Genomic DNA, 22,656 nt, shown 5'->3' with positions numbered 1-22,656 from the left:
TGAGACAGGATCTCACTATGTAGCCCAGGTTGGCCTCAAACATGAAATCCCCTGCCCCCTCCTCTGAGTGTTGGGTTGTCAGGATTGTGCTAACATGCTTCACTGGAGTAGATTCTGGAAAGTCATCTGGTTGTAGGTAAGCCACACCATAAGTCCTGCTGGATGGGCAATATTAAAAAGTTCCCAGACCTCCCTCAGTACCTCCTCCAGCTCTCATGCAGGAGGGCTTGCTGAAGTCCAGTGTGTGGTGCACACCTCCTGTTTCCCCCACTCATCTTGGGAGAAAAGGGACGGCAGCGGAAATCCTCTAAGACAGAACCGCATGAGCAGAAGTAAGTTGACCCTGCAACAACAAGGGGAGATGGAAGGCCAGGCACGTCGTGGGGGGGTCTATCACAACCGTATCTTCCGGTGGCTGTCTCCTCCGCTGTTTGAAGCCCTTACTGAAGCAGCTTTTAAAAATTTTAAGCCAGGCATGGTAGCACACGCCTTTAATCCCAGCACTTAGAAGGCAGAGGCAGGTGGATTTCTATGAGTTCGAGCCAGCCTGGTCTACAAAGAGTTTCAGGACAGCCAGTGCTATACAGAGAAAACCTGTCTTGAAAAAAAAAATTTAAAGTAACATACATATGTTTTAATCGGCACCATAGTTATGTGTATTTGTACTCTGTAAAGTGATTTCCAGAACATACAATGGCGGGTGGTCAGGTGTGCTAGGGATTTTGAAACTTTCAGCTAATGAGTTTGAGCCTCATAAGCTTACACTGTAGAACACCAGATGCTCTCTTCCTATCAAGATCCACACCCGTGGTCATTAACCATTCCCTCACCCCCGGCTATGGCAAGCATTCTTCTGTTCTTCGAGACCAGTGTCTTGACCTCCACATGTGGGTGAGAACATGTGGTTATTTATCTTTCTGTACCTGGTTGATTTCATAATGCCCTCCAGTTGCACCCATGTTGCTGACATCCTGGGAATCCATTCCTCCTTTCTGGCGGATTCTTTCCCCTGGTGTACACACACCACAGCTCTTTACTACCTTTTGATACACAATCTTGGCTAATGAAACATGTTTTCATTTCTCCATTGCTAGCTGTAGCATTCATGGACTTGTGACGGTCTCAGCAGCTGGTGGTTCCTGGCAGCTGCAGGCCCTCAGCTAGAGTTTGCTCTGTCAATAGAATAGCATCTTTGTTCTTCCAACTCCTTGCCCTCTCCAGGGCCGGGCCCTGCAGCTTCTGTGTGGGTTGAGGGACAGTAGGAGCTTCCCCACTGACCACAGCTGTGGGTCTCATTGTGCAACTCGACCAGCCTTGAAATCATAATCTACTGGGTGACCCTGACAAACTGTTCTTAGGATTTCAGGTAAACATGCTTCTTTTGTGAATCTGGATGGTAAAGTGACAGTCACACCACACGGCGAGTGCAAGGTGATTGTTAACGGGGTCCCTGTCACCAGCAGGACAAAACTGCAGCACTTGGTACGTCCCCTGCCCAGCCACAGAAGTGCTACCGTGCTACCCTCAAGATGGTGACAAGGGCGGGGGGGTCCTGCAGGACGCTCTTGTGAGATGTCTCCTGTCACAGTGAGAGGGACTGGCCAGGCCTGGGGCTTCCTACCTCTGCCAGGTTGCACAGGCTGGGGGGACAGACCGGCTCCCAACTCCCTGTATCTCGGGAACATCCCCTATAACACAAGGAGGGTGGAAATGGCTACTCTTCACATTTGATACATCTGAGGCCTAAAAGCCCGCCCTGGGGAGTGACGAATTACCTGCCTACATCAGTCCTTCTTTGTTCCCATTTGTTCTGCCACACTGGTTGGAGTCTCTACCACCACCGTGGCTCTATTGGCCACCCTGAAGCCTTCTCCCTCCATCAATCACTATACACAGAAGCCACAAGCCTCTGAGACAGGCAGGAGGCTGAGTTCCCTTTTAGAAGCACTGGGTGAGCCCTCCCTAGCTTCGCTGTCCAGCACACACCCCATCCCAAGGACTTCTCTCTAGTGGCCCATCAGCAGTGTGGTCTACCTCACTGAAAAGCCCCCACATAATGTCTGCACTTAAACTTCTGCCCTCCGATAACCTAACCTGAATCAGACCCCAGTGCATGCTACAGAACCACCCCTGACCCCCCCACCACCACCACCGCCGTGCTTTTCTTCTGAGGCTCAGACCACACATCCTGGCAGAGGTCTGAATCTCGGTGGTCACAGAGTCAAGAGTGTTCTCGGCTCTCTCCACTCTAGCTCAAGAAGCCTGGACCCTGGAGCAGGCCAGGCCTTTCCTCCCTACACTCTCCCTTCCAGGACCGCATCATCTTGGGATCCAACAGTGCCTTCCTCTACATCGGGTTTCCCTCAGAGCGAGGTGATGAAGATTTGAGTAGATACGATTATGACTTTTTCCAGCTAGAACGGGCAGCTGCTGAGGGAGTGAGCGTGGACATGCTTGGTAAGCAATCCTGGACCTGCCTTCCTAGGAAAACATAAAAACAACTGCTTTCATGGAGTCAGTGTACAGTATGCAGAAAGTTTAAAATCTGAGACCTCTCTCTGTCTGTCTCTCTGTTTCTCTCTCTCTCTCTGTGTATTAGCAATAAAATCCAAGGCTTTGTTTTTGTAAGCCAGACAAGTGCTCCGCTGAGCTACATCATCAGCCCCGAAATAGAGAAATAGAAAACTGAATAGATGTCAACAGTGTGTTGAGGTCACTGGCCCTTCCCTAGGGATGAGGATGAAGCTAGCTTGGTATGGGAACGTGTTCCCCGCAGCAAGTGAAAGCAAGAATGCTGAGATGGGTGGGTTAGATAAAAGCCTTCAGCCAGTGGGGAGCGCTCCAGCACACACTGAGAGCCTGCTCTGGGCTGGAGAGATGGGGAGGGGCGAGGTCCAGGCCCTGGTCTGGAAGAAGCTGCAGCTCTGGGTTTCTGAGTGGAATATAATCTTTTGCCCCTCAACCCACCCTCCACCCCTCACGGGTTCCTAGAGGCTCCACTCTCTACCTGTCCATTCCTCAGGCAGAACTCCTTAACACCTTCCCACACCTCCTTCCCCAGCCCCAAATCATATGCACAGGGTTGGCTGGATCCCACTGAGGTCTTTGTGATGTACTGGCTTCTTGGGGAGGCACTTAGGCTCTGTTTACCTTAATAAAGCCACAGCTGAGGGGCAGTGGGGTGCTGAGATGACAGGTATGAGCCACCATACTTAACTCAGATTCAGATCTCACGAGGTATCTAAGGCTAGCTCGAAACTCACTATGTAGCGCAAGGTGGTCTCAAGGTGTTAACTTGCCTCAGCCTACTGAGAACTGGGATTACCACACCCACATTCTTCCCAAGTTCTTGAAGTAAACCCAAGGCCAGGGTTAGCAAGCTGGCTCAGTGGTTAAGAATGCTAGCATTATAGCCACGAGGGGACACGTTTATACTGTCATCCACGTAAAGAGCTGAGTGTTGTCTCATGAGGGACAAGACAAGAGGGTTGTCTGGGGCTTGGTGACTGCTTGTCTAGGTTCATGGAGAGACACTGCCTCAGGGAAATAAGGTGGAAAGTGATAGAAGACATGACCCCCTTCTTTGTTTGGTCTCCGCATGCACACTGTACACACACACACACACACACACACACACACACACACACACACACACAACCATCCACAAACAACCTTTTCCATTTAGTTTTCCATAACTGACTGTGCAGATGCCTTCCCAGCGTAGGGACAGTGGTGACAGGAAGTTCATCAAACCTCGGGCCCTGGGCTGAAGCATTCTGGTCCCGGGGATGATGGTGGGTTCCCATGGCAGCCTGGTGGGAAGTTCTGAGGCATCGGTGCCATGTGACCCACGGGCGGGAAGTCTCTAAGGAGCAGACAGGTCCTAACACAAGGCAGTCCTCTTCCAAGTCTGGAGAGAGGCTCAGGACCTCCCGTAGTCCCTAGGACCCTTCCTCCATAGCACCCAGACACTGAAGGAGAACAAATTATTTGCTGGGTCACTGAGGATTCAGCCCCTCTTCTGGCCCATTGGCTTCTACTTCCTTTAACCCTCCTTCCTGGACAGTCCAGAACTTGCACTGGACTGAGGGCCTTGAAGCCAAGATTTTGAGGCAGTGTAAGTGAACAGCTGAGTGTGTGTTTTGTGAAGGAGAAAAGTGTCACTGAACAAACAGACTTACTTCCTCCGTGACTCTCGCTAGGTACTGGGAGCCCCGGAGATGGCCAAGCTGATCCCAGCGTCTTAGCTGTCTTCCAGGACTACATCAAACTCATGCCGTTGGTTGTGGAGGCAAATCAGATGAGCGAGGAGCTAAAGAAGGTGACCTTCCACCCCCAGTGATGGCAGAACATCAGGCCCCCAAAGGTCCAAGGTTGGGGAAGGATGAAGCTTTTCCCACGATGGCACTGAGAGCTAGGGACAGAGTTAAACTAACCCTCAGGCCTTCCCAGCCAGCTGAGCCCCTGGCACTAGCATCCCAGACCAGCACTTACTGGCCATAATTGACCACCTCTGAAGTCCCCATGCCTCTCCAGCACTTCAGTGGCTGATATACCACAGAGTGGACCTGGCCTAGGGTTAGCTCCTGAGAACACAAGATCCCAGTCAGCAGGAGCCTTGAAAGGGAGTTAACCAACTTAGGAAGTATAAACGGTAGTTCAGGATACCACTGGGAGATGCTGGTGGTCTGCAATTTGGTGGGGCAGAAACTCCAAGAAACAGGAAGAGCCAGGCTGTACTCTTACGAAGCCTGAGGCTGGGAAGAATGGGGAAGAGACTATAAAAGGAATAGGAATGAGGGGATTGTTTAGTGAGCTGTCTCTTTACCAGGGACTTAAAATGGAATTGAAGGTGAAGAACTTGGCATCATCAGATTCCAGGGGCTTCGACCTCCAGAAAGAGGTCATGGTGAAGGTGACCAAACCAAGGACTCATGAGGTAAGACCCCATCAGTGGGCAGGCGTGAGTATCCTTGGAGAGCTTCCAAAGTACACAGGGGATTTTTGACAGCTGCAACCTAGACAAGAACCCAGATGCTTTCTGAGTAGGAGTTGAATCTGGGGACCCTTTGTTGTGTGTCCTGGTCTTTCTCTCATAGTGCCAGTTGCTAGAATCTTTTCTAGTGACATTGTGCTTACTCAGGGTCGCTACTGCTGTGATGAAACACCAAAACCAAAGGCAGCTTGGGGTGGAAAGGGTTTATTTCACTCGCTCTCCTGTGTAACAGTTTATCATTGAAAGCAGAGAAGGAAGGAACTCAAGCAAGGCAGTGTTGTAGGAGACTGTTCCTGGCTGCTCAGCCCCAAAACAATTACACAGAAACTATATTAATTAAAACACTGCTTGACCAATGACTCTAACATATTTCTAGCAAGCTCTTACATATTAAATTAACCCACTTCTATTGTTTTATATTTTACTGAGGCTTGTGGCCTACCGGCAAGGTTCCAGCTAACAGCTCACGTCTTTTCCCCATGGTGGATCCATGATGTCTCTTGACTCCGCCTTCTTTCTCCCAGCATTCAGTTTAATTTTTCCTGTCTAGCTCTACTCTACCCTATCACAGGCCAAGGCAGATTCTTTATTCATTAACCAATAAAAGCAACACAAACAGTAGAACTTCCCATACCATTTCACCTTTTCTGTTTAAATAGAAAGGAAGGTTTTAACTTTAACATAGTAAAATCACATATAACAAAACAGGTATCAAGAATTATATTATAATAATTATAATTATAGTTAGTGACAATATATCTATTTTATCTTCTATCATAACTAAAGAAAACTATAATTATAACTATTCTTCAACTCCATCAAAGACTCCAGAAAGATAAAATATTACCTAAGTAAACAGGAAGTGCATTGTAAGCAACTTCCAAAACTCTAGAATTGACAGAGATATCTCATTGCCTGGACAGTCACCCAAAGTTCTTCTCTACCATTGGGGCATCTATCTTCAGCCTACAGGCCCATAGTATCTAGAAGACTTTTCCATGAAACAGGAAATTTGTGAAGATTTGTTCTGCCTTGTAATGGCAAAGTTCATCAGTTGCTTTCTTCTGTGTCCTGCAGAATGTCTGGCAGACTCTTTCATGAAGCAGGAAACCTGAAGGACTGTCTCACCTTTTTTAGGCAACTTCAGCAGTCATTTTTCTGTGGGTTCTGCAAGTCCAGTTCATAAAGCATACCATCAAGCAGTCCAGGCAAGAGCAGTTTCTTGCCCAAATGTCTAACCAACTCCATAAGGAGCCTCTTTAATGCCCATCATCCTCTTGAAGTAAATGGTGCTGCCAGGATGTGTCTCATTGTCATGAAAAGTCCTAAGTTCTTAAAACATTTTAAATACCATATTCTATAGTCTTTAAAAGGTTTGAAGAATAACTAGCCATCTGAAATATCTCTGTACATCTATACAACCTAACATGATTACAAGCTTGACTTTTATAGATGACTTTCTATTAACCTATATTTCTTTTTTTTTTTCTTTTTTTTGGTTTTTCGAGACGGGGTTTCTCTGTGGTTTTGGAGCCAGTCCTGGAACTAGCTCTTGTAGACCAGGCTGGCCTCGAACTCAGAGATCTGCCTGCCTCTGCCTCCCAAGTGCTGGGATTAAAGGCGTGCGCCACCACTGCCCGGCTAACCTATATTTCTTAATTATATATTGCGTTTTTAAAGGAGCTGCACAAAAATAATACCATAATCAAGAGCAGAAGTATACATAAAACAAAAATGACCTTAAATTTGTATAAATAAACCAAGATCCATACTAATGCAAAGTATTCATATCTGTAGCCTATCCCCCTTTCAATGTAAACAAACATTATAAACAATATTTGGGAATTTGGGTATAGTTCTCTCCAAATTGCTTCCTGTTTTTTGTTGGGCGAAGTATTTTTGGTGGTGGGCAACCTTTTGTGGGGTCTTGGCCCATCAAACCATATTAGTCTGGAAGAATTCCACAGGTTCTCATCCTCTGTGGAAACAAAAGAACCTCTTTTCCAAAATAACATATTCTTAGACTCAAATTCTGAAGTTCTGATACCTTTAAAATATATAGGTTGGTTTAGCTTAGCAGCCCATACAATGAAATATTTCTCCGTACTTAGCTCCTTCACAGTCAAAAAATTCAAAGAAAACACAATAATATACATAATCTAGACTCTGTATTTTCCATCTTTATGTGGCTTATTTTTCTTTGTTTCCTTAATCTATGTCTGTACTCTCTTTAAAGACTTTTTTTTTAAATGATTTACTTCTTTTATAACTCTCTATGCTCTTTTCTTCTCTCTCCCAAGTCTATGTACATTATCCAATCCTGTGACCCATTTAGAGGTCCTTTTTTTTTTTATCTGAATCTGTCTTTATTGTGTATCTGTAACTATCTGTAATTTTCTGACCAGAAGCACCTCCCTTTTTTAATGCTAAGTGGGTGTGGCTAGGGCCAACAAGGCCCTGCCTGCTTGCTTCCCCCAGTCCAACAGGGAGGAAGCATGTTTACTGCCTCTGAGACTGCCTGGTGGCTGCCCTCACCATCTCAACTTTAGGGAGCACCGTGCAGCATATAAACCCTTTTTATCTGAGTAAAAGCTAAATCTGCCATGCAGCACACTGCATGGCCTGGAAATATCTCTGTGCATGGTGGTGGGAATCCACCATGCTTTCCTGCCTTTGTAAGCCTAGCAGACCTGAATCTGCAGCCTGCCTAGATGGGGAGTACTGAGCCATGGGCATGGTCTCAGCTAGTTTCCTACTGACCCTGAGTGGACATATAAGCATCTGGACCTGAAGTGGGTGGCGGGCATCAGCCCCCAAAAAGAGCCAGAGCTGTTCCTGGCACGAATCAGGAGGTCTTTCCTTAAAGAAACCACACAGCTCTGCCACTAAAGCTGAGTCAGGAAAACTCTTTAACGGAGCTGCGTCTGTCTCTGCTTGCTGCCATCAATGGAGCAAGAAACTGCATTAACTGTCTTTTTGTGTCTAGGACTCCTTCCCAAACTCTCTCAGGTTTTAAGTGGATTTAGTTGGCTGTGTTGGTGCACCAATCTGTTGTAAGAAGACTGTTTGTTCATTCCAAGCTGCTCAGCCCCAAAATAATCACACAAACAATATTATTTAAAACACTGCTTGGCCAATGACTCTAACATATTTCTAACATGCTCTTACATATTAAATTAATCCATTTCTATTTTATATTTTACCACGAGGCTCACGGCCTACCAGCAAGGTTCCAGCTGGCAGCTTGTGTCTTTTCCCTCTGGTGGCTCCACGGCATTGCTTGACTCTGCCTTCTTTCTCCCAGCATTCAGTTTAGTACCCCCCCCCCCAGCCCAAGGCAGATTCTTTACTTGTTAGCCAATAAAAATAACACCTACAAAAAGACTTCCCACACCAAGGCAGGCAGGAATCTGGAGGCCACGGAGGAGTGCTGTTTACTGACCTGCTCCTCATGGTTCACTCAGCTTGTTTCTTAACGCAGGACCACCAGCCCATGGTGGTCCTGCCAACCATGTGCTCAGTCCTCTTATATCAATTACTAGTTAAGAAATGCTCTACAGAGCATGGTTCTATTTTTTGAGACAGAGTTTCTCTGTGTAGCCCTGCCTGTAGACCAGAGATCCAAGGTGGTGGTGTACACCTTTAATCCCACCACTCAGGAGGCAGAGGCAGGTGGATCTCTAAGGCTAGCCTGGTCTATATAGTGAGCTCCTCGATAGCCAGTAGGAATAGAGATGATAAAGACCTGACTTAAGCCTGGAAGCTTACCCAGACGGTATAGGTGAGCACGGGACAGAAACATACATCTTTGGTGCTTCCTTACATGCCTGGAGGCCAGAGAGACAGAAAAATCTGCATTTGTCATACAACTTTCCCAGTGAAGGTGATGTCCATGGAGTCAAGGCCTTAGCCATTGGCTTTTGTTTTTATTCTAGTTGCCAAGGGGTTGTTGGTTTTACTTCATACCACTTCTGATGTGACATTTTCAGTCAAGAAAACTTCTAACTGGATTTCTCTTAAGTTTCTCTCCATAGCAGGTATTTGAAGAGGCCCTGCTCTTGTAGTGAGAGGCAGTAACTCCTGTCTTGGACTTGTTGCTCACTGGTGATGAATCCCTGAACAAGAATGGAACCCCTTTGTGGGCTTCTGAGAAATGGAGCTAACGTGCCTGCGTGCTGGCTTAGCTACAGGGGAGGCGGAAGGGGCTGTCCACCCAGCATGTGGCTCTGCATTTGCTGTGGAGCCGCCCGGCTTTCTGGTAGACCAGTTGTTCTGTATTTGTCCTCTATTGTCCATGACAAGCACTGTCAACTTACTGACTCCCCCAGGGTCTAGCTTAGCTCTCTGTGGGCTGTGAGTCCAACACAGGTCTTGCTGGGTCATGCTGTTCTGTGGAAAACTAGTGGTTAAATCTATTTCCTTGCTTTTTCCAACTTCTAGACACCACCAAGCCGCCTTGGTTCATGGCCTCTCTACCTTTAATCAGCCATAATTATCTCTCTGGCTCCACTGTCATTACTTACAATGTGGTTCTGGAAGAGCCTCAAAAAGTTTGAGACTAGTATGTGATCTTCCCCAAACTCCACCCATTAGGAGGCACAGGGTGGATAAAAGATGGGTTGTTTAAGCAGCAAATGAAATGGGACATGGCCTGGTAGTTTGGATAATATTGGCTCTCATAAGCTCTTGCATGTGAATGTTTAGATTCCAAGTTGGTGGAACTGTGTTGGGAAGGATTAGGTGTCTCCCTGTTGGAGGAGGTGTGTCACTGGACGTTCACGCCAGGCCCAGTCTGTCTCCGCCTCCAATTGGTGGATCAGAATGTTACGCTCCAGCTACTGCTCAGGGCCATGTCTGCTGACCTGCTGCCAGCTTCTCCTCATGATGATCATGGACTAACCTTCTGAAATCACAAGCAAGCCCCCAGTTGAGTATGTTCATTTACAGGTTGCCTCGGTCATGGTGTCTCTTCACAGAAGCACAAAAGTAACTAAGATGCCAGGTGACCTCCCTTGCCTTCCCTGGTATGGATCTGGTCAAAAGCCAAGTTTATAGAAAAGTAACTAAGATTCTGGGTGACCCCATTTGCATCCCCAGGTATGGATTTGGTCAAAAGCCAAGTTTATCAATAGGAAATTCCTGATGGAGGAACTTTACCAGCACTTTCTAGAGAGTGAAGACAGCCAGGTGGCTCAGGAAGATGACCCTTTCTGGGACCCTGTGGAGGCTGTCCACTTGGGCTCAGCACACATTTGGCTGCAGTCCCTGGCTTACCACATGATGCTGGAGGAGCAGGTGGAGTTTCTGAACTATGATGGGCTGGAGGAGGCAGTATTACACATCCGCATCACTCCCTGCTCCCCGGAGGGATGGTGAGTCTTGGTCCACTCCCAGGATGCTCAAAAGAGCCTGAGTTCTCATGAAGGGGGGGGGAGGGAAATCAACTTGGTCCCTTAAGGGGTCACTGATGAGACAAACAGACAAGAGAATGACTTGACCCCGTTGAATCTGATTCTTGCCAAATGGCTTGTATTAGAGACAGCTCAGCACTGCCCTGGGGACCCGGGGAATCAGGAGAACATCCCACAAAACAGCAGATGGCATGAGGAACGCTGATCCCAAAGCCTGGGCTGGTTCCATGAGGGGACCCTGGGAAGGAAGCCTGTGTCGTGGACATGCTTACCCTCAGCCACAGCCTGCTCCTGGCACCTTGCAGGTCTGGCATTCACTCCACAGAGTGCTTGTCACACTTGGCAGGCATCAGGGCCAGAAGCAGAAAGTTGGTTTCTGCTCTCCCGTCTCCATTCTTGGCAGAGGCCAGAGCTTTGCTCCTTGGTTTGGGGGGGGGGGGGGGGGGGGGGGGGGGGGGGGGGGGGGGGGGGGGGGGGGGGGGGAGGGAGTGGGGTTGCTATGTGTCTGTGTCTGAATCCTTCTGTGCTGTCCCTAAACTCCTGATTTATTATTTATGTTTTAGGCCATAAGATGTTTATATAATAGTATTTCAGCAATTCTAAGCAGAGAGTCTGGCAGGAGTCCTGGATTGGGTACAAACATCTAATGTGACCTTTTGTCTTGATGAAGAGGAAACCCCCTTGAGAAGGGAGTAGGAAAGTCTTGTAGTTCTGGGCCCAAAAGGCCAAGCTGACCAAAAGCAGTGTCTGTAGGGACTTCAGGCCACTGGTGTGCCACCTGTCTGCGCTAGCTACCTAGGGTCACAATGAAAATTAACAACATGACATTCTTACGTGTGAGTTTCAGCCTTTAAGAGCATGGTTGACATAAGAGAGGTCCCCAGTCGGAAAGCTGACCCAGGCAGCTTCCAAGGACAAGAGGGATCATGCTGACTCTGGAATGTGACTGACTCACCAAGGCAGATGACAAATTAGGCTGCAGCCTCTGAGCAGACGCTGGCCCTTCCTCCTCCCCAGTGGGACCAACTGTCCTCAGTGTGGGCTTTGCATCTTACCCACACGCATTCGCCACACGGAGATGTTTGGCTTCTTCTCTGGCCTGTGAGCTCTCTTTGCCAGAAGCACCATCCGGAAGTAGCTCTTGAGTGAATGGGTTCTACAGCAGATACTACCATCCAGTCCTCTAGGGCAATCGTCTATCTCTATCTCTTAAGGAATCTTTTATTTCTGTCTATCTCTATCTCTTAAGGACTCTTTTATTTCTGTGACATTTGAACACTAACTAGCCTGGGTCCAGCCTAATCCAGAGACTGATGTTCAACTCTTGTCTGTAGGGCCCGTGGGGAGGAAGATATGGTTATTGACCCTCTGGAGCTACTGGGCAAGAGGCTTGACTTCCAGATTCACATTGTCAGATGCCTTGGTGTCAAATGGCTAAAGGAAGATGCAAGCCGGGGCATCCAGCTGGGGTACGGATCCGCACTACACGCTCCGTGAACACACCCTATGTGTGGCTCCTGGTGGATGCGTTTATCATAAAATTCTAAGTTTTTCTGTTTGTTCAACTGCAAAATGGCTACTCTCTCCATCACATAGAGCAGCCACATGGCCCTCCACATGCCTAGGATGGCTGCTGAGTCTCTTATGTGATTAAAGCAACAGGTCAGATACTTGAATTGCCACCAAAAAAAAAAAAAAATCTACCAAAACCATGTTTAAGTACAGACACAACCAGAAAGGGTTAAATTCATGTGGTTCAAAGGATATTGAAAGGTAAAGAAAGGGTGTTTTAAGAAGTAAAAAATGTGCTGGGCAGTGGTGGCGCACACCCTTGATCCCAGCACTCAGGAGGCAGAGGCAGGTGGATCTCTGTGAGTTCGAGCCTGGTCTACAGACAGAGTGAGTTCCAGGACAGTTCGAGGGCTACACAGAGAAACTGTCTCAAAACAAAAATAGACAAAAAAACAAAACCCAAAAAACAAGTACAAACTGAACACCTCCCAAGGAAACCTAACACTTTAAAGTAAACACTGATTAACCCCTTCTTGCCTGTTGGACTTACCTACTCGATGGTGATGGTATTCATGCTGAGTGACAGAGCTGGAGGTGGAAAACTACATCTCAATTACAGAGCAGCTTCTCAGCTAGCCGCACAGATATAGCCCTTCTGGTTTTCAATTATGTTTTATATCCTTGCCTCAGGTACAGAATCTATGATCTCCCAAACACTCTGTATACGAAGCCTGTGTGGAAGAGCGTGAACCCCAGGGTGGAAGAGACTGTCCACGTCGTGGCCTTGAGTGCCTCTCGCAAGTTCCTGGACTACTTACTGACAAATGCCCTGGTCGTTGACTTGTGGGGCCTCCAAGGTACCTTGCTTGTTCATCCTTTCCTAGGTGTGCTGTTCAACCAGATTCCATGCTGAGAGGGAGCGAGGGAGGCAGGCAGGTCTGGGGAGCAGTGGGTAAGCGCCATCTTCTGCCAGGGCTGGGGTTCAATATTCACTTAAGCTCACTGGGCTCTTTCCTTTCTGGTCCCCTCTCCCATGCTGCAGAAGGCTGTGCTGAATTTGGCTTCTCTCAGCTGGACAGCCTGCTCCCAGGTGAAGGCCACATTGTGGTAGATACCGAGAAATTGTCCAGTGTGAAGACTGTGAGCCAGGTGTGTACTCGTGGCAGATGACAAGGGGGAACAACCTCAGTGACAGCCCCCAAGAATCATCCCTTTATGAAAGTGATTTTGTGCTTTTCTGTGTGTGCCGAGGGACTTAAACCTCTCCCTGCCCCTGCCCCCATTCCCTCCTTGTTTACAAGAGGTGGTATGAACCACTAGTCTGGAAGGCTGTGCAGGTAAGTCTACAAAAGCTGAGCTGACGTATCTTCTGTAGATCATGTCAAACCAGGTACCAGAAATTTATCAGAAACTGCTCACATTAGAGCAGGAAACGGAGCTGCTCAGAGACATTAACCGAGCCCTCAGAGAAGAAAACGTGTTTCTCAAGGCATCGCTGGAAAAAACTGGCTCTGCTCAACACGGTGAGAGACAGTACCATTTGCTGGCTCATCTCATTCTTAGCTCCCATGTTTGGAATGTGCTATTTGTCTTTAGAAAACATTTACTTTTTTTTGTTTGTTTGTTTGTTTTTTTTTTTTTTTTTTTTTTTTCCGAGACAGGGTTTCTCTGTGGTTTTGGAGCCTGTCCTGGAACTAGCTCTATGTAGACCAGGCTGGTCTCGAACTCACAGAGATCCGCCTGCCTCTGCCTCCCGAGTGCTGGGATTAAAGGCGTGCGCCACCACCGCCCGGCTACATTTACTTATTTTTATGTGTGCCTGAGTGCATGTGTGCCCAGAGAGGCCAGCAGAGGCTGTCAGGAGGACCCCCTGGAACTGGAGTCACAGACACCATGTGGGCATTTGGAATCGAACCTAGGTTCTCTGGAAGAGCAGTCAGTGCTCTTAACTGTTGAGCCATGCCTCCAGCTCCAGAAGAACAGGAAATCTTAATGAGTTAACTCATATCTTAGACCATAACAAAAGAACAGAACCCTTTCTCTTTTGCCCTCTAAGATTTCTTAGAGTGATTCCAAAGGGAATATGCTGATAAGTGAAGACATAAAATGTCCCCAAAGCTGGGCCTGGTGGCACACACCTTTAATCCTAGCACTCAGGAGGTAGAGGCAGAGACGTAGATCTCTAAATTTGATGCCAATCTGGTCGAGGGAGTGAGTTTCAGGACAGCTAGATCTACACAGAGAAACCCATACTTTTTTTTTGTACCCTAGCCCGGAGGGCAGATAACCCAGAGGGAGCTGAGGTGAGAGTCCAGCTGCCGGCAGTCAGAGAGGCTAAGCAGATGTGTGTTCAGCAAGCCGGCTGCGATGCACAGCTGGCCAGAGCCCTGAAGGTGTTCTATGGAGGCATGAGCATGGCCAGACGACAGCTGCTCAGACTGCGGCAGTGCAGACCCCCCGTGAGTACTCAGCCTCCCCGTGACACCCAGACAGCACTCCACTGAGCCCACAGATTTGACAGCACAGAGAGATGGGAGGTGTATGTGTGAGCAGATGAGCAAACTGGTGCTTTAACAGTGTGGGTCCTGGCCAGGTGGTGGTGGTGGTGCCCTTAATTGCAGCACTCGGGAGGCAGAGGAAGGTGGGTGGATCTCTGAGTTCAAGGCCAGCCTGGTCTACAAAGTGAGTTCCAGGACAGCTAGGGCTACACAGTGAAACCCTGTTCAAAAAAAAACAAAATAAAATGAAATAAAAAATAAAGCACCGTGTAACCTATCCTGGTTAGGGTTTCTATTGTTTCCTTGGCTTGTTGCCAAATGATAGAAAACTCTTCAAATCTTTGCTATTAAAATGGTGTTGCTCATGGAATTCTGAGGCTTCTAGCCCATTTCCTATTAATGGCTGATCAATTTCATCTTTATCTTGTGCTAGAAGGCCTGGTAGGCCTGCATGGGATCTGATATATGTTATGTACAAAGGATGATTTCTGTTTCTGATTGCTTGTGGTAGTTGAACACATAGAAAAATTAATTCTGAATCATCTGGAATAAGTTCAGTTTCTGAATGTTGAGAGTCAGTAATTAAGAGACCCAGGAAAATCTATTAATACCCATAAGAATGGCTTACAGATCTGATTTTTGAACCAAATCAGAAGGGCTTTGAGACACTTATTTTTCCTGACTTAAAACCTGACTTTCCTGATTTATTTATTTGCATCAGTATAGAATGTAGGGGCTCCAGAATTTGGTATTTATCTTACTATACAAGGGAGAATCCAATTAGTTTTATAAACTGAAGTCTCTTGCTTTTGGGATATTTGTTGCTAATCTCTCCCAAAACTTACTGCAAGCTCTTTGTCAATGTTCAATTTCTGCCCATAATAAGGCACTTTCAGCATTAGTAAAAGGTATCAGTTTCTGCTAGGTTTATTCCTACTAATTGATGAAGTCTTAATTTTTCTTTCAGAATCAGTTTAGAAACCCTTTCTACATAGGTCTTTAATTTTTTTTTACTAGGTTTGTGTGCTAATAATAATATCCATTCTAAGATATCTTCTCTCTGCAATCTCCTGTGGAAGACTGAGTAGGAGATAGAATAACTAGAATACAGTCAAGCTATGGATCACGCAATCCACATGTGCATCCTGTAATTTCTATTCTACCAAAGCCAGTTCTCTCAGCCTCAGCTGAAAATTTCCTTGAACTATTTAAATTGTTATAACCTTATAAGGTTCAAAATAAATTGCTTAGCTCTTGAGTTCAATTCAGTTGTGGGCCATAGCCAGTTAATATCCCCCAGCAATTTTTGAAAATCATGGAGTTTGTAATTGATCTCTCCAATTTGTACTTTCTATGGTTGAATTTTCTATAAAACCTATCTTATATCCTAGATAATTGATAGGCTCTCCTTGTTGTATTTTTTTTTCCAGGAGTAATTTGTAATCTCCAGCAAGGCAAAATTCTCTTTACATCATCAAACATTTTTCCTAAGGTATCTGAGTCTGAGTCAGCTAGTAAGATATCATCCATATAATAGTAAATTATAGGTTGAGGAAGCTGTATGAATTAGTTCTAATGGCTGTTGTACAAAATATTGACACAAGGTGGGACTATTTAACCTTCCTTGTAGAATTTTCCAGTGGTACCTTTTAATATGTTGAACATTATTTTATATTTATTTATTTATTTATCCATTGGTTTTTTTTTTTTTTTTGAGACAGGGTTTCTCTGTGTTGCTTTGGAGCCAGTCCTGGAACTAGCTCTTATAGACCAGGCTGGCCTTGGATTCACAGAGATCTGCCTGCCTCTGCCTCCTGATGAACATTATTTTAATTAAGAACTGGGAAGGCAAATTTTCCTTTGTTTTTCTAAAGGCATATAAAAAAGCAGTCTTTTAAATCAATAATTATAATAGATCACCCCTTAGGCAATAGAGGGTAAGGGAATTCCTGGCTGTAAAGAGCCCATTGACTGAATCACCTTATTTAGGGCTCTCAAATCTGCTAACATTCTCCATTTTCCAGATTTCTTTTTAATGAAGAATATAGGAGAATTCCAAGGACTGGTTGGTTATTTAATATGTTTATCACTGAGCTGTTCCTACACCAGATGTTCTAATGCCTGTGATTTTTCTCATGTCCAAGGTCATTGTTCCACACAGATGGATTTGTCAGTTACCCATTTTAAACAGGGTGGTTGGTACCTTTGAAAGACCAACAGCCACTGTGCTCTGCTTAGGTATAACCTGAACTGTGACTGTTCTTGATAATACCTTTTACTATTTTTTTTCTGGAAGAATTCATTTTATGGTTTGTTTCTGAGATTGGAGAAATGTTAAATCTGTGTTTCCATTGCTGCAACAAATCATGTTCCCAAAAATTCATGGCCACGTACGGCTTTACTTTTCCTATCTCTTTCTGGCCCTATACATTTGATCATCTTTTATTACTTTGTTTTACCTGAGATAAAGTTCCAATCCCTAGGAACCAAATATTTACCTCCTGAAGAGGTCAATTTGGATACCAAGATTTTGGTGAAATTATTGTTACATATGCTCCTGTGTCTAGTAACCCTTCAATTTCAACGTCATTTATTTGTATTTTTAGCTTTGATCTCTGATCATTTATAGCAGCTTGCAAAAATACTTCTTTTCTAGTCTCTCTTGAATTTTTGTTTTATCTGTTGAAGCTGTTCTGTCCTGATTATACCCAGAGCAGTGTTGTTTTTAACAACAGACTAGTCAATTTTTATGCTCTGTGAATGATTTTCTCCAATGTTGACAGGGAATGACTGAATCAAATTTGAACTTGGGGCCTGTAGGAGGTTCCTTAGGGTACTTCCTGATGGCAGAGATTACCTTGCCTGGCCCTTATTGATCTGCATTCCTTAGTCCAATGCTGACCTTTACCACACCTCTGCATACCCAAGAAAAAAAATCTCTGGAAAATACTGTTTCTAGGAATGCCTTGCCCACAATCCCTTTTCAAATGACCTTGTTTACCACAATTAAAACATCTCACATTTTGATTTTTCTTAAAACTTTTAGAAATGCTTCTTTTTTTTTTTAAAGATTCGTTTATTATGTATACAACATTCTGCATAGATGTATGCCCACATGCCAGAGAAGGGCGCCAGATCTCAGTACAGATGGTTGTGAGCCACCATGTGGTTGCTGGGAATTGAACTCAGGACCTCTGGAAGAGCAGCCAGTGCTCTTAACCTCTGAGCCATCTCTCCAGCCCCCTAGAAATGCTTCTATTAGAGTAGCATCATAAATGAGAGATCCAATATCAGCCATATTCCTAATCCATTCAACTATTGGTGCTATTCTTGCTTTTAAAAGCCCAATCACCCTTTTGCATTCTGAATGAGCATTCCCCAAAGACAAAGATTTGATTAATAGTTGTCTGACTCTGGATCTGATACTATTCTATTTATAGCTGAAGTCAATCGTTGCAAAAAAAAAAAAAAAAAAACAGTGAACGCTTTTGGACCTTGCATAATTTTAGTAAATGATTCAGACCTCTGATTTCTTCAATCTTGTCACAAGCATTTAAAACTGCTAAATGATATAGTGCCAAGTCATGATCATCAAATTCAAGCTGCCTTTGTAATTCAGCATACTGACCATCATCTAGCGACTGATCTTGGGGAATATTATTAATACCTCAAGGTCTGTTTGTTGCTCTGACTCTTTTCACCATGTTCGTCATCATAACTGGGGACAGCCTCCAATATTACTGTTGCCAACTCTTCCCAGGCTTGTGAGATACTTCTGCTCCTAGTTGCCCATGAATTCATCACATAGGGTGAATACATACCAATGAACAAGTGCTTCCTTAAATCTCCTCAAATCTAACAGGACTCCATTTAACTCCCTGATAACCTTGGGGGTGCCTGTTGTCTGTTGGTAATTCTTGTCCAGTAACTGGATAAAAACTAAGTTGGTTTTCTAACAACTTTGGCCACCCCTCTTCAGTTTCACCATGTGGTGGCATGGTACGTTCTTGCCTAAATTCCTCTGTTTGAGTATTTTCCTTATTTTCATTTATAAATCTTCCTAAGGCTTGCATCCTATCAACCCACTTTCCACATCTGGCACAAAAAAACACTCTGCCTCTTAATGATAAAATATCAATGCCAGACTGGCAGGAATTATAAATTGGTATGATGTCAATCTCAATAAAGTCATTTATCTTTTCATTTTCTCTATTTCCGTGCCATTTAAAGTAGCACTATGCAGGGGCCTAACACCCTGAGTATTGTGATATTTCCCATTCCTAAATGTGGGAACATTTTTTCCTTTTAATAGCTTTAACTCTCTCCTTGAGGATTTCCCAGGTATCCTACCAAATCTGATGGCTTCTCAGGAGCCAGATGCTGGCATGAAAGCCTACTAGCTCAAAGAGACAGAGCAGGCACCCAGCTGACTTTCTTCCTCTGCCGATGTCCCCCACAAAAAGAACCTTGCTCCTACTTGAATAAAACTCTCCCAACTAGATGTCCTTCCTACTTCCTGTGTGTGTCTCTCTATCCTCATGACTTCCTCTTACTGTTTTATCCCGTCAACTGGTTGTTTGCTCCACCTCTTGACCTATGGTTGATTTTATTTTACAATATTCAGGCAGAAGGTTCTTGAATTAAAGGTGTGTACTCAGGTTGAGCTACACCACAACTAGAAGCAGGGTTTTTCAATAAATAATCCAATCTTTGGGTTCACAGTGTGATCAAATATCCTGCAATAGGACTGGCACTACTAGAAGGTGTGGCCTTGTTGGAGTAGGTGTGGCCTTATTGGAGGAAGGGTCTCAGTTTTCTGGTCTCTGTGGATCAAGATGTAGAATTCAACTCCTTCTCTAGCACCATGTCTGCCTGTATCCCTCCATGTTTCCTGCCATGATAAAGGAGTAAACTGGAAGCCAGCCCCAATTGAATGTTTTCATGTGGTCTTGGTGTCTCTTCGCAGCAATAGAAATCTTTTTTTTTTTTTTTTTTTTTTGGGAAGGGAAAATAACATCTTCATTTATTTTTTTCAATATGAAGAAGCTCAGCAAACATGAGTTCTTGTCATCAGTGCCCAGCTGTGAGCAGGCCGACTTTCTCGTTCAGCACTCAGAATACCCTTTTCTATTTTTTACTTTATTTAAATAACGTTTTCATTTATTTTACATACCAACTGCAGCCCCCCCCCCCACTCCTCCATCTTCACTCAGAAAGGGGCAGGCCTCCCAAGGGCTTGAGCAAAGCATGACACAGTAAGTTGAGGCAGGACATAGCTCTTCCCCTTGCGTCAAGGTTGGGCAAGGTAATCCAGCATGGGGAACAGGTTTTCAAAAGCCAGCCAAGCACCAGGGACAGGTCCTGATCTGGGAGCCTTACAAAGAGACCAAGCTATGTAACTGTCACACACATGCAGAGGGCCTAGGTTGATCCTATGGAGATTCTCTGTTGGTCCAGAATCCATGAGCTCCCATGAGCTCAGTTCAGCTGTCTCTGTGGGTTCCCCATCATGATCCCCCTGGCTCGTACAATCTCTCCTCCCTTTCTTAAGACTCTCAGAGCTCAGCTCAGTGCTTGTCTGTGGATCTCTACCTCTGCTTCCATCAGTTACTGGATAGAGTACCTCTGATAGCAATTAGGGAAGTCACCAATCTGCTTACAGTAAGTGACCAGTTCAGGCACCCCCTCCACTATTGCTAGGAGTCTTAGTTTGGGTCATCCTTTTTTGGATTCCTAGGGGTTTCCCTGGCACCAGGTCTCTCACTAGCCCCCAAATACCCCTCATCAAGACTTTCATTACTCTCCCCCTCCATCCGCCTCCAATCCACCTCCCACACCCAGCCCAACCAAACCACTCCCTCAAGCTCCCACCTCTCCATTCCCTAGTCCCTTGCCCCCAGTTTTCTAGGAGATCTCTATTTCCCCTTCTTAGGGAAATCCATGCTTCCCTCTTTTGGCTCTCCTTGTTATCTAGTCTCTGGGGCTGTGGATTGTAGGGTGGTATCCCTTACTTTACAGCTAATATTCACTTATGAGTGAGTACATAACATGTTTGTCTTTGGGGGTTTGAGTTACCTCATGCAGAATTATTTTTTTCTAGTTCCATCAATTTGCCTGCAAATTTCATGAGGTCGATGTGGGTTTTTTTTTTTTTTTTTTTTTTTTTTTTTTTTTTTTTTTTTTTTTTTTTTTTTTTTTTACAGCTGGGTAATACTCTGTTGTGTAAATGTACTACCAGCTTTTCCTTACCCATTCTTTGATTGAGGTACATCTAGGTTGTTTGTAGGTCCTGGCTATTAGGAATAATGCTGTCATTTACATAGTTGAGCACGTGTCCCTATAGAATAATTGAGTATCCTTTGGGTGAACGCCTAAGATTGGTATAGCTGAGTCTTGAAGTAGGTTGATTCCCAATTTTCTGAGAAACCACCATATTGATTTCCAGAGTGGCTGTACAAGTTTGCACTCCCACCAGCAGTGGAGGAGTGTTCCCCTTACTCCACATTCAACATAAGCTGTCATCACTGTTTTTGATCTTAGCCATTCTGACAAGTATAAGATGGTATCTCAGAGTCGTTTTGATTTGCATTTCCCTGATGACTGAAGGATGTTGAGAAATTGCCTAAATATCTTTTGGCCATTTGAGAGTCTTCTGTTGAGGATTCTGTTTAGATTTATACCCCCATTTTTCTAATTGGATTATTTGGTATTTTGATGTCTACTTTCTTGAGTTCTTTATATATTTTGGAGATCAGTCCTCTGTCAAATGTGGGGTTGGTGAAGATCTTTTCCCATATGTAGGCTGTCATTTTGTCTTATTGACTGTGTCCATTGCCTTACAGAAACTTTTCAGTTTCAGAAGGGCCTATGTATTAATTGTTGACCTCAGTGTCTGTGTTACTGGTGTTATATTCAGGAAGAAATCTCTTCTGCAAATGTGTTCATGGCTACTTCCCACTTTCTCTTCTATCAGGTTCAGTGTAAATGGATTTATGTTGAGATCTTTGATCCACTTGGGCAGTTTGTGCAGGACAACAGATAGGGATCTACTTGCAATCTTCTACATGTCAACATCCAATTATGCCAGCACCATTTGTTGATGCCTTTTCCCCATTGTATAATTTTGGCTTTTTTGTCAAAAACCAGGTGTTTATAGGTGTGTGGATTTATGTCAGGGTCTACAATTTGATCCCATTGATCCATGTGTCTGTTTTTATGTCAATATCCAAGGTGTTTTTTATTACTATAGCTCTATAGCAGAGCTTAATTGAAGTCAGGGATGGTGATACCTCTGGAAGTTCCTTTATTGTACAGAATTGTTTTAGGTATCCTGGGTTCTTTGTTTTTCCATATGAAGTTGAGTATTCTTTCAAGGTCTGTGAAGAATTGTGTTGGGATTTTGACGGGCAATGAATAGAGTCAGGCCCCATAAATAAAGTTAAGAATAAGCACTGGGGGCTGGAAAGGTAGTTTAGCCAGTAAAATGCCTACAGCACAAGTATGAGGACCTGAGTTTAACCCCAGGGACCGTGTAAAAAGTCAAGCATGTCAGTGAGTGTGTAAAATTCTAGTCCTAGGGAGAGGCAGGCAGGGGATCCCTGAAGCTCACTGGCCAGTCAGCCTTGCCTATTCAGTAGACTTCACAGCAGAGATCCACCTCAAAAAAAAAAAAAAAAAGTATACTGCTCCTCATGAGCAACTGAGACTAACTCCAGGCTCCCGCAGCACACCTGTGAACACCCTCCTCCACACTCAAGTACAAACCAATTTGTATCATAGGTTGATTATCCCTTATCTAACATGTCTCAGGGTTTTTTGATTTGGGGGATATTTTATGGACTTTAACTGGATGAATGCCTCTCACTCAAAAAGCCAAAGTGCTCTAGCATCTGAAACTTCCTGACTGCTAACCCATAACTATCCTCACAGATTAATGTTCAGAATATATAAATGATTAGCTTTGGAATAGGAAAAAGAAACATGGTAAATTCACCGGGGAAATAGTGGGCAGGAATCTATTGATAATCCAGGAAACAAATCGGAGCCCAGTGCCATGTCACCTGTCTGCCCCATCCTCCTCTGCTGATGCTCCCTGGACTCTGGAATCCCTTCTAGGGGTGCTTCCACCAGGCATGGGAGAAAGCAGTAAATGCCTCTGTCTGGGAGTTCTTGTGCAAGTCTCAATGCCTGCAGCACTGAAAGAACACGGCATCCCAGTCTGAAACTGTGGGCATCTATC

At 44.9% G+C, this 22,656-nt stretch overlaps 1 protein-coding gene across 1 annotated transcript in view; it reads left to right on the top strand.

The window, feature by feature from the left end:
• LOC126502027 (kinesin-like protein KIF28) overlaps positions 1-22,656 on the top strand; it is a 47,530-nt gene that overhangs the window by 21,672 nt on the left and 3,202 nt on the right. Inside the window, exons 13-22 of the mRNA XM_050142788.1 lie at positions 1,359-1,482; positions 2,313-2,457; positions 4,203-4,321; positions 4,832-4,939; positions 10,094-10,368; positions 11,742-11,876; positions 12,610-12,776; positions 12,962-13,068; positions 13,295-13,442; positions 14,191-14,378. Coding sequence (XP_049998745.1) covers positions 1,359-1,482; positions 2,313-2,457; positions 4,203-4,321; positions 4,832-4,939; positions 10,094-10,368; positions 11,742-11,876; positions 12,610-12,776; positions 12,962-13,068; positions 13,295-13,442; positions 14,191-14,378 — 1,516 coding nt within the window. The remainder of the gene's footprint in view (positions 1-1,358; positions 1,483-2,312; positions 2,458-4,202; positions 4,322-4,831; positions 4,940-10,093; positions 10,369-11,741; positions 11,877-12,609; positions 12,777-12,961; positions 13,069-13,294; positions 13,443-14,190; positions 14,379-22,656) is intronic.

This window comes from Alexandromys fortis, unplaced genomic scaffold, assembly GCF_014885135.2.
Source record: "Alexandromys fortis isolate MF-2015 unplaced genomic scaffold, M_Fortis_MF-2015_v1.1 scaffold_51, whole genome shotgun sequence".
Classification (NCBI taxonomy): Eukaryota; Metazoa; Chordata; class Mammalia; order Rodentia; family Cricetidae; genus Alexandromys; species Alexandromys fortis.
This window is presented reverse-complemented; position numbering and strand designations above follow the sequence as displayed.